At 48.2% G+C, this 15,693-nt stretch overlaps 1 protein-coding gene across 4 annotated transcripts in view; it reads left to right on the top strand.

Moving 5' to 3' along the window:
* The window catches only part of OCA2 (OCA2 melanosomal transmembrane protein), a 357,547-nt gene that overhangs the window by 151,815 nt on the left and 190,039 nt on the right, over positions 1-15,693 (top strand). For all 4 annotated transcript variants that reach the window (XM_017882412.1, XM_017882410.1, XM_017882413.1 and 1 more), the window contains 3 exons: positions 206-353; positions 2,742-2,799; positions 5,813-5,921. In XM_017882412.1, the coding sequence (XP_017737901.1) occupies positions 206-353; positions 2,742-2,799; positions 5,813-5,921 (315 nt within the window). The remainder of the gene's footprint in view (positions 1-205; positions 354-2,741; positions 2,800-5,812; positions 5,922-15,693) is intronic.

Below are 15,693 nucleotides of genomic sequence, written 5' to 3'. Positions count from 1 at the left end.
GGGGACAGAGGAGGGTGTTGCTGATGTCTGAGGTTGTGTGTCTGCTCCGCCAGGCCTTGGCTGTGTGGGGAACAGAGGAGGGTGTTGCTGATGTCTGAGGTTGTGTGTCTGCTCCGCCAGGCCTTGGCTGTGTGGGGAACAGAGGAGCGCATTGCTGATGTCTGAGGTTGTGGGAGACTCAAGCTTCCCTTTTCTTTCTCTGCAGAACTGAAGCACGAGATTCACGTCTGGCGCCTGACCGCTCAGCGCATCAGCCCAGCCAGCCGCGAGGAGACTGCCGTGCGCCGCCTGCTGCTGGGGAAGGTGCTGGCCCTGGAGCACCTGCTCGCCCGGAGGCTGCACACCTTCCACAGGTACCGGGCGGGGTGCTGCTCAGACTGTGCCAGCAAAACGTTCCATGGCCCTACAAAACAGCGACACCAGCTGTATACTAATACGTGATTTTTAGGTGACACACACGGTGCTAAGCCTCTTATGGTGCATTTTATCTAACCCTCAATGAGCTCTGCAGGGGGTACACAGCCGAGTTTAAGGACAAAAAAAACCACAAACAAACAAAAAAACAAAACCAAACCAGAGGCTCAGAGTTTGAGCAGCGTGCCCAGGGTTGTGCAGCTTGGAAGGAATGGCGCTGGGGGTGGAGCTCACACTCTCAACCACTGGGCTGTCCCATCTCTCCATGTTGTAATTGTTACACGACAAAAACAAAAAACCATTAATGCAAAGACTAATCAGACAAAATATTCTGCCAGTAGTTGATTTTCAGGCACCCGAAAGAATATGAAAGCCCCACTCAATTTGTTTCCTGGCGTTCATTGTTAATCGAAGCTGGTACTTAAAGGGTAACCATGAATTGGTGTTTTCTGTCCTTGCTGTGACGTGGTGCTGAGTTCCAAGCAGTCTTTGTTCTAGAAGCTCAGACAGAAGAAGCAGGAGCTTGGTGACCCCCAAGGGATGCCGAAGCAGAAGCGTCCCCACAGCTGAGCTGCGAGTGGGTGGAGGTGTCCATCTAGGCGAGGGGAAGTGTGAACCCTTATGAACAAAGTCTAGCATGGTCTTGCATGTTGCCATTCGCTGAGCCCTGAGGGGTCTCCCTGCATGCGTGTCTCAGGGTCTGGCTGTTAGTGGGAGGATTCCCAGGCAGTCCCACGGAGTCCCACACAATCCTGGGAGGAAGTGCTGGCTCTGTGGCATTGGCTCCATCCCCCGCCCAGGACCCACCTCACCCAGCAGTGCTGGAGCAGCAGGACCAGTGTCCTCAGGCCACAGGGAGGCCCTGAGTTGTAGGCTGGGGAAAAAATGACCACCTTTGGCAGCAGGCGCAGATCTTAAAGGAAGACACTTCATAAATTAAAGGTAGAATAAATTGTCCTGGTGTTGGGTGTTAAAGACACACTTAGTGCATCTCAGGTTACAAATGTGAGGAAACGTGGGCTCCAAGGCTCACCACGTTCCCATCAGCTCATCTGGTGTTAGTCACACATGGGGAAACCAAGACCTGGGGAAGGCGTGGCTTCCCAAAGCCACACAGTTGCTGAGAAGCAGATTACCATGAGGGTGTCCTAAGGCAAGGTTGGGCTCTGCAGGTTTTATTTTTTTATTTTTTTGAGACGGAGTTTAGCTCTTCTTGCCCAGGCTGGAGAGCAGTGGCACGATCTTGGCTTACCGCAGCCTCTGCCTCCTTTACCTCCTGGGTTCAAGCAATTCTCCTGCCTCAGCCTCCCAAGTAGCTGGGATTACAGGCATGTGCCAACCCGCCTGGCTGACTTTGTGTATTTAGTAGAGACGGGGTTTCTCCATGTTGGTCAGGCTGGTCTCAAACTCCCGACCTCAGGTGATCTGCCCGCCTTGGCCTCCCAAAGTACTGGGATTATAGGTGTGAGTCACCATGCCCGCCTGCAGGTCTTATTTTTACATTTTCTTTTTAAAAATTGTCCTCAGAATCATTCAACTGTGTCTGCTGTGATTCTTTATGGCCCAGACTGGCTGTGAGGTCACCCTCCTTTGATACTAAAACTGCATTCTTCATTGCGCAGCTCTTTTTCCCTAATTGGTGTAGGAGGAAGTCAGCCAGGAGGGCGGGCTGAGTCAGAAACATGGAAAAGGAGAGGCAAGTGGGAGCCACTAAAGGGGCTGAAACAGGCGGGAGGAGACCACCCCGGCAGGAGCAGCACAGACAGAAAAGCCTTCAAAGCCGATCTTCCCCAACCGCTGACCTCAAGTGATCCTTCCCCCTCAGCCTCCCAAAGTCCTCGGATTTCAGGCGTGGAATTGATCACTGCTTGATGAAAATCAACGTGAAAGCAAGTGACATTTCTTTTACCGTGTTTTTCTTTGGTTGGTTGTAAGAGCTGTACAGGTTCAGTGCCCTCATCTTGGAAACAGATTCGGGAATGTAGAAGTGCACGTAAAGAGGACAATTAAGAGGCTGACGGTCGCTGCCCTTGTCCGTGTGCTGCCACGGGGTTTTCATGAAGCGTCCCGTGCGCAAGCTGTCCCACACACCTCCTCACACATACTTCTTTCGTCATTCAGGCCATTATATGTATTTTTTTTTTGGAAAATATAGAGTGAGTACCCTTTCCAGCCAACCAGTGAAGCCCCACTGGCCCCCATGACTAGTCCTGCCAGGCTCCATGTCGCAGACAGCGTCCAGGCACGGAGTGCTGGGGGCTGCCGCTCCACGGTCTCACCGCACAGCGTGACCAGGGAAGTAATGAGTCTCTTCTTTTCTCTTTTAGACAGATCTCACAGGAGGACAAAAATTGGGAGACCAATATCCAGGAACTCCAAAAAAAGGTACCCAGCTTTCTTTTTTCAGGGATTTCAATTCACTTCTCCAAGAAGAGAGTGAGTGATGCCTTTCCTTTCCCTCACATGACTGAACGCCATTTCTCTTTTTATTTCTGTGATTGTACATAAGACACTACAATTTATGTGTTTGAGTGAATGGGGAGAAATGTTTTCCGGATACAGCAGGCTGATTTTGTCAGGACGTGGAAAGCGAACGTCTTCATAGGGCCTTTCCCTTTCCCTGCACGTTGCAGGGCCCGCCCTCTGAGCGGGTGTCCCTGACCACCAGCCCTCTCCTGGCCCTGAAGGGCAGGCCCGAGTTCACACTTTGCAGAGGGGAGGCCGGCGAGGCGTGCTGCGTGAAGTGGAGCAGCTTTAGGGACGGACATAGGATGCGTGAGTGTCCTGCCGATGGCTCCGACTTCTTGGGGCAGAGCTTTGTTTTTTTTCTTTTGGCTCTTTCTCAGCCCATTTATGAACACGGAGGGCCCCTTCCCAGTCGAGAGAGCTCTGCGCAAGATCTGCTGGGAGTCATTTGCCTCTCAGTGACATTTCAGATCTGTGCGGTTTCTCTTCTAGGGAGAGACTGAATACCCACTCTAATTATGACGGGCACACTCTACATGCGTTTCCTAACAGGTGTTTCCTAACAGGGCTTCAGCACACCTCACGCCTCTCGTGTTTATTTTCCATAAAGATGTTGGATGCGATCTGATGAGGTGCCTCAGTGCCTTCACACTCTGTCCTATGTAGATGGTCAGGGTTAGAAAAGAGAGGTGTAGCTGTGATACTCTTGCGGGCCCCAAGTTCATACAGATGATGCCTGCTTTGCTAGACTGTGGTGTTTTAGTCATGAGCTGGAGAAGAACTGTGCGCCTCTCTGTGCACCTGGACGAGGACTACGGTGAGATGAAATGAAGAGGGAAGGCTTGGCGGCATCCCTGTATCACATCTAAGAATTCTTACAGAAGTGACTCTAGGGGTGTGTGTGTGTGTGCGTGTGCCGTGGAATACTATCAGCCATAGAAAGGAATGAAACAATGGCATTCACAGTAACCTGGATGCACTTGGAGACCAGTGAAGTAACTCCGGAATGGAAAATGAAGCATCGTATGTTCTCACTTATAAGTGGGAGCCAAGCTACGAAGACACAAAGGCATAAGAATGATATAATAGACTTTGCGTGCTTGGGGGGAGAGTGGGAGTGGGGCGAGGGATAAGACTACACATTGGGTACCGTGTACACTGCTCAGGCGATGGGAGCACCAGAAATCTCAGAAATCACCGCTAAAGAACTTATCCATGTAATCAAACACCACCTGTCTTCCCAAAACCTATTGAAATAAAAAGAAAAAAAGAAATGACCTCAGGTATCTAGAAGGAGCAAATGTGAATGCCACCCCCAAACCCCTCCACTTCCGTGAGCTGCAGGATGCTGGAATGCTCTTGGACCTGCCTGCTCCTCCACCTCCGATCTTCGCACTGACCATGGCAATAGCCACTTTCTGTGGTTGCTGCGACCTCAGGGATGGTTTGCAGTGCCTCCCTTCACGCCTGGTGAGAACCTGCATCACTCTTGTCTGAGCATTTCAAATCCTTTTCCTGCCATGCTCCTTTGGTCCTAATTCTTCAGCACAGAGTCATGCAGGAAAATCAGCCTTCCCCAGAGGGGTGACGGGGAGGATGAGAAGGGGCTGGCCGAGCCATGAGCCTTTGCAGTGGGCAGAGAGGGGCAGATGCTCACCAGTGGCCTCACTACACATGGAGGCGGGGCTGTGTCAGAGCTGTTGTGACACGGAGGGGCTTGCATATGTTTTTGATAGCAGCAGCTTTACGTATGTGACCAGAGGAAGCAAGAGAGAAAATCTCCCTGTAGTTCTAGCTCTACCTCTGTGTGTCTATATCTATATGTCTGTATCTGGCCAAATCCAGATAACTGTAGATTGCTGTGATGACAGATGTCTAGATCCGCCTGCATCTACAAAGCTACAGACATCAACATCGGTCATCATTGCTGTCTGCATCTATGGTGGCGGCCCGGCATGGTTGGGCGCCGGGCGGGGGAGCCCCAGGAGGGTGGGAGCATTTGGCTTGAACCCAGGAGTTCAAGACCAGCCTGGGCAACATGGTGAAACCCTGTCTCTACTAAAAATACAAAAACTAGCTGGGCATTTGGTGCCTACACACCTGTAGTCCCAGCTACTTGGGAGGCAGCTGAGATAGAAGATCACCTGAGCCCTGGAGGCGGAGGGTTGGAGGTTGTGTTGAGCCGAGACTGTGCCACTGCACTCCAGCCTGGGTGACAGAGTGAGACTCTGTCTCCACAGAGACCTGGTTGACAGGGCAGGCCAACCAGGTGCCCATCTATGCATGCTTCCCTGCCCCGGCCCCCTGCAGCCATGGCCTGTGGGGCACAGTACCCTTGGGGCCTCATAGGAAGAGCCCTGTCTTGTGCTGACACCTAGGTTGATGGAGGCCCTTGCAGAGGATGAGATGCCTCAGGGCCTGCCCTTCCCCTGTGACTGGGCGGATCCCCGTGGGTGTCATCCCAGCGCTAAGAGTGCACCGCCTGTGTTCCAAGGGCGTCGTGCATGTCATGTCAAGAACATGGCCAGAGCCTTATCTGGGAGTCACAGTTCTGTGAGAAGGCTCAGCCTCATTGCCCTGCCTGCATGCTTGGCATGGTAGGGAAAGGAACAGTGAAGATAGCGCTGCCACCACAGGTGCCTGTAGAAATGCCCGGTCATCCTCTGATACCTGCTGGCCAGGTGTTTCATAACAGGGCTGTACTACTCTTGACATCTGCTGTGTTTATCTTTCATAAAGATTTTGAATGCAGTAATCCTGAATCTGTACGGTTTTCCTTGTAACACAGTACTTTGTCATTTTCTTTCAAGTTTGAGAGGTTACGTTTTTCGTCATCGTGAAATCTGTCATGATTCCAGTTGCGTAGGTTATGACGCCCTGCAGGAGTCAGAAGGTTGTGCAGAGAACATGAGCTGTGGTTTCTCTCTTACAGCATAGGATATCCGATGGGATTCTGCTCGCCAAATGCCTGACCGTGTTGGGATTTGTTATCTTCATGTTTTTCCTCAATTCGTTTGTCCCTGGCATTCATCTTGATCTTGGTGAGTCTAATGTAGCTTTTGTTCATAGGCTTTGTCACATTCTGGATGGGAAGGTTTCAGAGTCTCTTCCCAGACACTGACCTCACCCACGGGCAGCTGGGCTGGTGGGAAGCCAGAGAGGTTTGAGATGGAGGGTGGGCAGCCTGCCCTGGGAAGAAGGGCGCCTTTCCTTTTGGTTTCCTGGGCAGGAGGGAGGGAGAGAGAGATGCATCTCCAGCCCCTTAGACTCTGTGCCATGGGTCCTCAGCCCCTCCAGGGTTGACCATGAGGAGGAATATAGAGTGGGCACTGTCCTGTCTATTGTAGGTAATAACCACATCTTTACATGGTTCCCAGAAGAGACAGGGAGCCACGTGGGCAAGTCCAGCGCTGCCCTCTGTGCTGCCTGCCATGCCAGTTAGGTGACAGCCTGTTCAGGAGTTCGGGAGAGCCCTGGTGAATGGTCAGCTCTCTGCAGGGCCCGCTTGCCTCGTCTGAGGGTGCATCTGGCCCATGAAACTGTTCTCCCACCATCCACCGTTGGTTTCTCTTCTCCCACTTTCACCACACCCATGGCTCTCAGACCTCTCCACTTTCTCTAGCCTGTGTCATGGCCAGGGCCTGTCCCCACCTGAGATGTGGCTCCCTCAGGAGGCGCTCACCACAGAGCTTGTCAACCACTGGCCTCCTCCACCCTTCATAAACGTTCTCCACTCTCCTAGGTGTTTATCGATTTCACAGTTATCTCCATTGCTGTCCTTATTGAAAACAAAACAAAACCCACCCACATGAAAGTGTAGGTTTATAAGAAGCATAAATTTGAGGTGGGGTCACAGTCTTTTCTTTTACCAAAGCTTTACCCATAGTTTTCCTTCAAAAGTGAGTTCTGCTAAGATGGTTAGAATATCCAACTTTTATCTTATTTTGTATAAAACCTTGATTCACTGTGAAAGTTGAGGAGTGCAGCTGCCATAGAAAGCGAGGCCTCTTAATTATGTAAAATAGATGGATAATGCCGCAAGCTTCAGTGATTCGCACCACATCTTTGCTTCTGGGGTTCCTGGAAACCATCAGAAATTCATGGGCCAGAAGTTGGTTTTCCTTTTCTCTTATGTAAAAAAGCCACATTTCTAGATTCTCACACAACACATGATGTACGTGCTTTTGACTGGAGTCCAGCTTTATGTTATGTATTCACAGCCCCTCAATTTCATTCCCTTGATAATTTCAAATCCGACTTGCCAGGTGTCCTGGGCTTGGTTCAAGCTGGCAGGTATTATGTATCCACACCTGAGAGCCGGTCTGCTTAGAATCCTGATGAGGTAATGATCCAAAGCTGGAGTGGTAACGATATTGTGAATTTCAAATTGTATTTGGTGGATTACATCTAGAAATTGCTGCAGTGTAATTATTTTTCATTACACCTCAGGCCGAATGTAATTTTAACATTAGAAACCTAATGACTACAAGAATGTTAGGTAGTCACCACTGGTAATTAAACAAATTTAAAAAACTAGTGTTTTGTGGGCAGAGAGGTTCCATTAGGTGTTCACAGATAATTTTGCTCCTAATTTTATTTGAGAGTCTACTTTAGAAGAACATAGCAGGCATTTTAAAAACTAAAAAGATACAAGAGCTTGCATTCAATTTTATTACCATTTGGCAACAGTCCTTGTATAAAAAACAATACTTGAATACTTAAAGTCACATCTTTAACTATATGGACTTTAAAAATCTTGGTTACTATGAAACTTTTAGCCTGGAAGTCTATATTGTTTTACAAAATGTCTCATCTCCTTTTGTGTGGTTGTTACATCTGTGAATGATGGTCATGTTTATTTTCTGCTTTTAAATCCTGTTTTGTTTTTAGTTGGGGTTTGTGTTCAGGTGATTTTATCTGGAGATCCAGATATTTGCATATTCATCAAGATAGGTCAGGTTGACTAGGAGAAGAGTTTGATTGGCATATATTTTAATGGAATACAGTTTCCTTAGAGTGATAAGAACTTTTCTGATAGAACAGGGGCAAAATGGATACAAGATCTTCCCGGGGCTTCAGCCAGTAGCAACGTGATCATTTATCTTTGATGAAGTTCTGTTTCCTTTTTAAGTTTTTTACATGTAACAGTGTTTTTCTGAAATATTTTTAAGACAGAGTCTCACTCTGTTGCTCAGGCTGGAGTGCAGTGGTGCAATCTCAGCTCAGTGCAGGCTCTGTCTCCTGAGCTCAAGCAATTCTCGTGCCTCAGCCTCCAAAGTAGCTGGGATTACAGGAATGTGCCACCACTCCCGGCTAATTTTTGTAGTTTTAGTAGAGCTGGAGTTTCACTATGTTGGCCAGATGGGTCTCAAACTGCTGACCTCAGGTGATCCTCCCACCTCAGCCTCCCAAAGTGCTGGGATTATAGGCATGAGCCACTACGCCCGGCCAGGAGTTCTGTTTTCAGTGTGTCCTGCTGTGTAAGTTGAGCCTTGTTCAATGTGATGTCGTATAACATGAAGTGACATCATATCACACGATGTGCATGAGGTAACACATGACATCATCTAATACAGGGCACACACTGTCCACTACGTGACATTGTAACACAGTGTAATTGCATGTAACACAGGGTGCTGTCATGAAAAAATATGCGTTATGAAACAAAATGTGGCATCAGATAACATTCCTTCATTTAGGAATCCTAAACTAGACACAGCACTGACTCTCTTTGTTTTTTTTTGTTTTTTTTTTTTAATTATCATAGAGCAAAACTGACTTTTCCTTTGGATGTAGCGTTCTGTGGATTTTAACACATAAGTAGATTTATGTAACTGCCACTGCAGTCAGAGTACAGGACAGCTCCGTTACAGACCTTTCTCAGCTATTCTTTCGTGGCCACCCTCCCCCGGTCCTGGCAAGGACTGATCTTCTCTCCATCACTATGGTTTTGTGTTTTGGGGGCTGTCATATACATGGAATCGGATCGTACGCCACCTTTCGAGACTGGCTTGTCTCACACAGCGTAATGCCTTTGTGGTGCACCCAAGTTGCTGTGTGCATCAATAGTTCATTGCATTTAGCTGGGCGTGGTGGCTCACGCCTGTAATCCCAGCACTTTGAAAGGCCAAGGAGGGTGGATTACTTGAGTCCAGGAGTTCGAGACCAGCCTGGGCAACATGGCAAAATCCCGTCTCTACAAAAAATACAAAAATTAGCTGGGCGTGGTGGTGTGCACCTGTAGTCCCAGCTACTTGGGAGGCTGAGGCAGGAGGATTACTTGAGCCTGGGAGGTGGAGGTTGCAGTGAGCTCAGATCGCACCACTGCACTCCAGCCTCAATGACAAAGCCAGACCCTATTTCAGAAAAACAAAAACAAAAACAAACCCAAGAAACTACTCCAGACACTTCTGAGTACATGGTTTTCTGTGAACTTCAGTTTTTATTCTCCGGGTTGATTTCCTTCTCTTGAGTGGCACTGCTGTGTCATACGGTGGGTGTGGATTTTATTTTAAAAGAAACGGCCACCCCGTTTTCTAGTGAGGCCAACCCCTTTGCGTTCCCACAGCATGTATGGGAGTTCCAGCTGCCTTGTACCCTGACTAACACATGGAACAGTGAGAATCCCCCTGGAGTTCCACAGCACCTTATGCAAACCTTAAATATATTCTCTTGATTTCTTTCCTCCTCTGTCTTCTGACCTCCCCCTTCCCAGCTAGACTCAAGGACCTGGTCCGTGTGCCTGCATTTCCCCTTCCTGGTGCCTGGTGCTAATGCCTGGTTCATTAATAGAAGCAAGGTGTAGGTTTAAAGGATGCACGAACAGACTTCTTGTTACTGCTCACAGATTCCAACTTAACTATTGTGGGAATTTCCTATGTGGCTGACCCAGTCAGGGGCACAGCCTGAGGCAAAGGCTCACGTGTGTGTTCTTCATCCAGGAGCTTCATCCTAGGGAAGAGGAGTGAGGGATGGGGGCCGGGCAGTGAGGAGAGTGAGCGCAGGCACCACTGCCCCAGCGTGCTGGCCTTTGTGACAGGCCACTGGAGCTCCATCCTGCAGGACTGTCTGAGTGGAGGTACCAAGTGCATCTCAGGGCTGTCTGTGGGGTTGAGTAGAGCAAGAAGGAATGTTTACTGGCTGATGCGCATGGCCCATTGGTCTCAGCTCCTTCCCGTGGGATGCCAGAGTGCATGTGTCCAGCTGCATGTGCCGAGGCCATGCGGCCACACCCACAGGGCAGCCCAGGCGGAGAAGGCATCAGGGCATGGGCTCCAGGGCAGACCTTCTGGGTGCATCTGTGTGAGGGTGGTCGGGCCACATGGAGATGGCTGTGGTGACAGACAGGAGAGCCGTGAGGGACCCAGGGGTGTGCAAGAGGTGGCACAATGGCAAAGAAGGGTGAGCAAGGGCCAGGGTCACAGTTCACACCCATCCGGCAAAGAGGTGGCTTCCGACGTGCAGGGACCATCACCTCACAGCACAGCAGGACCGAGCCCAGCCTGGGCGCCGGCTCCGCAGAGGTCGCAGTCCCTGCATGAGGCCCTTAGTGCCAGATGGGTTTCGTAGAGGCCGATGGAGAACTTTCCCCTTGGGCCTCTTGAGTTTCTCTGAAAAAACAACTAACAGAAGGCAGAGTAATAGGAGAAAAGGCGTACACGTTTATTTAACACGTGTCCACAAGGACCTTCAGAATGAAGACCCAAAGATACAGGAGACATTGACCGTGTTAATATTTAGGTTCAACCAAGTATGGAGAGCCGTGTAGAAACGGGATTGGAGAAAAAGGGGTATGATTGGGTGCTGATAGACTGAGTGGGAACCCCAGCAGGGCCTGTCTGTCCAGAGTCTTCCTGGCCTCTCTGAGCAGCACTCCTTCCTTCTGGGTGTGGGGCAGGCCCCTCTCTGGAATGGGGGTCGTAGGACCTGTGGTCAAACAAGGCAGGCCAGACAGTTTCTTCGTGGCCAGTTTTCACACAGAAAGGCGGGGGGATAAAATGAGAATAACACTTTAGGTTTTATGGCTGGCTTTGGAGAAAAGAGTTCTGGTTTCTATGACCTGCCTTGGGAAAGAGGGATTCTAGTTTCTTTGGCAGCCTCGGGGGAGAATGGGACTGAGAAATGGGCCGGCAGGAGGAAGGCAGAGAAAACTTCCTTCTGATGAAACAAAAACTTCAGCTGAATTAAATTTAAAGGAGTTTAATTGAACAATGAATGATTCGCAAATCGGACAGCCCCCAGCAGATTTACTGTGGAATCACAGCAGATTTACTGTGGAAACTGCTCATCAAGGCTCTAATGAGACTAACAAGTCTAAGAGACTCCAGGGGTGCCTTTGGTCAGAACAAACTTATAGACAAAAAAGGTAAAATGACGTACGGGAGTCAGAAGTGAGGTACAGAAACAGTGAGATTGGTTACAGCCCGGCGGTTGCCGTGTTTGAACACAGTTTGAACATTCAGCAGCCTATGAGTGGTTGAAGTATGGCCGTGGGGACTGGCCGACACTCAGCCGTTGTTGGAAGTGCACACTATTAAGTTAGGCTTCCACTTTGTCTAACTGCTAAGCTAGGTTACGGTTCATTCACAAGGACTCAAATACAGAAGCCCAGAGTCCTTCTCAGGCCATCGTTAACTTGAACGCTTCTGAGGCCTTCATTTTGGGGTATTGCTTTCTGAGCCCCAGAAGTTTCAAAATTCAGATTTTTTTGTGGTTTTACAAAGATAATTCAGGGAGCATACTGAATTTCGGATATGATGTAACACACTCTGAGGGGTTCAGGGCCGCACCCTGTCATCCGAGCATGAGTTCTGCAGTGAAACACGATTGTCTACACAAAATTGGGCAAATAAGGACTGCAGACAGCCTCGTTCCTGTTCAAGTCAGCTGTTTTTGAATTTTTTACATCAAAACACATAGAAAAAGTTTGCTTTTCTGAAATTAGGGTTTCGAGATTGTGGATAACTGATTATGAACCTATGAAAAGAATCAGCGAGGCAGGCTTGAAAATGTTATCTTTGGCCTTAAAATTTAGAGCCTTGATGAGCAGTTTCCTAGGCCTCCTCCTCTGATCATTAGTTCAGAATGCACCCCAGATCCTCTCATGATGTGTCTGATTCGATTTCCGTTCTGGAAAGGTTTCCGTCATTATCCCGCTGATGATGGTTTGAAGCTGCTGGTCTTCTCCGTGCCCCTTGGTGTCCCTCTGGTTGGGCAGTTTTATTGCTGTCTTTGTGAAAGTATTTTTAGCTACAAATAAAGCAATCTATTGGATCTGTCTTAAGCAAAATAGAGGATTATTAGAATAATAACAGGCTGACAGTCTCCAAGGTCACTGGGCCCCTCAGGGGCAGGCTCAGGAAGGAGGAAGGGTCCAGATGGAGGGCGCCCACCGCCCCGGCCTCTGCAGTGCTCTGCCCTCAGCCCCTCGCTTCTCTGCCACCGGTTAGTGCATCTTTCTTCTGCTCATGACAGAATAGTGGTTGCCTCATCAGTTTCCCAGTTTATAGGACCTCGATTTCAGCCACACCCAGAGAAAAGGCTATTTTGAATACCCAGTTCCCAGGTGAAGAGGAGTCTGCTTGGCCTGGTTGGTTTCTTTCGTCTCCTAGCACAGGAAATTCTGAGCAGGCGGGCAGGAACAAGTGGTGAGACGTGGCCTGGGGTGGCTGAGGCATACTTCTTAGAGGAGGTCGCTATGAGCTGGACAGACATTCCCAAGGCTTCCTAATATATACTCTATGCACTCTAGTTTCTAGTAAGATTCATGTCAGCTGAGCCATTCATATATCCATCCTCTCACTTATTCATGCGTTTGTATGACGCATGCAGACAGTGGCCTCGGGGTTGGTTGGGGCTCCTGTGCTGAACATGAAAACGACACCGCTGCTCTGCTAGGTCGTCTTCTCTAGAGGGGAGATGGATCTGTATTTATTCTACCAGGGACTCACGTAGCTGTCCAGAGGGTTCCTCTTGCCCGCTGCCCAAGGAGACCAGATTTATGGAGGCAGAGTTACTGCAGTAGGGAAGGAGTTTTACCCACGTAGAGCTGGCTAAATGGAAGACGGGAGTTGTATTATTACTGAAATCAGCCTCTGATTCGGAGGCTTGGGTTTTTCAAGGACAATTTTGGGGAAGAATGGCAGGGAGAGTGGCTAGACAATAGGCGCCTGCTGCCAGTTGGTCGAGGGTGTAAATCACAGGGGTGTGGGAAATGGTTCTTCTGCACGCAGAAGCACTTCTGGGTAAGCTGCAGGAGCAGCTGGCCAGTCCAGATGGAGCCATCAGTCTCAGACATGCAAAAACCCTGCAAAGGTATCTCAAAAGGCCAGTCTTAGGCTCTACAATGGAGATGTTATCTGCAGGAGTAACTGGGGAAGTTGCATATCTTGTGCCCTCCTGAATAATGGCTGGCAATCTTCTATGTCTACACTTTAGCAGAATTCAGTGTCTCCTATCCTCCTATCCTGGTGTTCTTTGATTAGCTTTACAAATGCAATTGAGTTTTGGGGAAGGGCTGATACCATTTAAGCTATAAACTAAATGTCTGGCAAAGTTAGCTTGCCTTAAGCCCAAGAATAGTTAAGGGCAGCTTGAAGGCTAAAGGCAAGAGGGGAGTTGATAGATCAGATCTCCCTCACTGTCGTAATTTTCTCACTGATACAATTTCTGCAAAGGTGGTTTCAGTCACATTAGGGGCAGCGAGGACCACACAGCTAATGTAGACCCCAAGACCGTCAGAGCTGTGATGCAGAGACAGGCCAAGGGTACCAAATGGGGAAGCCCAAAATGATAATTTCCATAGTCAAGGTGTCCATGAGCAGAGTGAAACTCTGTAAATTATTTGAAGAGATCTATCCTGAGACAAAAATGAGTGACCACGGCCCATGACGCCACTCCAGGAGATCCTGAGAACATGTACCCAAGGTGGTTGAGTTACAGCTTGATTTTGTACATGTTAGGGGGACAGAAGTTATAGAAGACGTTCATCAATACATGTAAGGCGTGTGTTGGTTCAGTCCAGAAAGGTGTGACAACTCGAAGCAGGGGGTGGGGTAAGGGCTTCCTGGTCATAGGTGGATTCAAAGACTTTCTGATTGGCCATTGGCTGAAAGAGTTAACTTATTATCTAAAGTCCCAGAATCAATAGAAAGAAGAGCCTGGGTTAAGATATGGGGTTGCAGAGACCAGGGGTTTTATCATGCAGATTAAGCCTCCAGGTGGCAGTTTTCAGAGCTCTTATCAGACCTAAAAAAATGCCAGTCTTAGGGAAAGGATCTGGAAAGGGAAGGGGATTCTCCACAGAATATAGATTTTCCTCACAAAAGACAGCTTTGCAGGGCCATCTCCAAATGTGTCAAAGAAACATATTTTGGGGTAAAACACTTGGATTTCTTTCAGGGCCTGCTGTCTGTCGTGTGATGCTATACTAGACTCAGGCTGGAATTTGGTCTCTCATTGGTGCGCCTAGTCTATCAGTCTTAAGATCCTGTTTTAATATGAATGCTGGTCAGTTGTGCCTGAATTCCAGAGGGAGGAGGGTACAGTGAGGCACAGCTGGCCCTCTTCCCTCCCATCGTGTCCTGAACTACTTTTTCGGATTTCTTTGAAATGTCCTTGTCTGAGAGGGGGTCCGTCAGTTGGTTGAGGGGCTTAGAAATTTGTTTTTGGTTTACAAAGTTACAGATGAGAGGCCTAATGAAATCCACAACAGAAATGAGGGGCTCGGCCGGGCGCGGTGGCTCAAGTCTGTAATCCCAGCACTTTGGGAGGCCGAGACAGGCGGATCACGAGGTCAGGAGATCGAGACTATCCTGGCTAACACGGTGAAACCCCGTCTCTACTAAAAAATACAAAAAACTAGCCGGGCGAGGTGGCGGGTGCCTGTGGTCCCAGCTACTTGGGAGGCTAAGGCAGGAGAATGGCGGGAACCCGGGAGGCGGAGCTTGCAGTGAGCCGAGATCGTGCCACTGCACTCCAGCCTGGGTGACAGAGCGAGACTCCATCTCAAAAAAAAAAAAAAAAAAAAAAGAAATGAGGAGCTCTTACTGGAAAGGCTATGGCATATTAGAAAAAATCCTTGATATATGTAAACTGTTTAAGTCAGTTATTACATACAGTTTGTGTTAACCTGGTAATAAAAATATTTAAATCCCTGGATGGCTCTATTCTAATTTTCATCAAATGTTTATCTTAAATGCATGTAAATATCCAAGAGATTATTTCAGAATGATGATAAATATAATATAATGCAATATAAGGTAATGTAATATGATGTAATGTAATATGGATCTTGGATTTATAAGTCAATTAGAATAATTAGCTTCTTTCCTTATTATCCTCACCATGGGTAAAATTACCACATTTCATCATAACACTGAAGAAGTAAAATCATGGGAGAGAGAATGACTCAGTTTTTTAAAAATGGAGATACAGAATTCACACAACATAAAATTTATCTTGCGAAATTATATCATTCAGGGTATTTTAGTATATTCACAAAGTTGTACAACCATTGCCAGTATCCAGTTCCAGAACACTTTCCTCATGCCCCAAATAATCTTGTACCCAAAAGTAGTCACTGACGCACTGTCTCCCCCTTTTTCCCCAACCCCCAGACCCTGGAAACCACTAATCCTACTTTCTGTTTCTGGATTTGCCTATTCTGAACATCTCATTTAATGGAATCATTTTAACATGTGGTCTTTTGCGTCCAGCTTCTTTCACTTGGCATAACATTTTCAAGGTGCATCCGTGTTGCATCATGGATTAGTGCTTCATTTCATTTGGCTGTATGATATTCATATATATGTT

The sequence above is a fragment of the Rhinopithecus bieti genome, unplaced genomic scaffold (assembly GCF_001698545.2).
Source record: "Rhinopithecus bieti isolate Rb0 unplaced genomic scaffold, ASM169854v2 scaffold_13247, whole genome shotgun sequence".
In the NCBI taxonomy this organism is placed as follows: Eukaryota; Metazoa; Chordata; class Mammalia; order Primates; family Cercopithecidae; genus Rhinopithecus; species Rhinopithecus bieti.
This window is presented reverse-complemented; position numbering and strand designations above follow the sequence as displayed.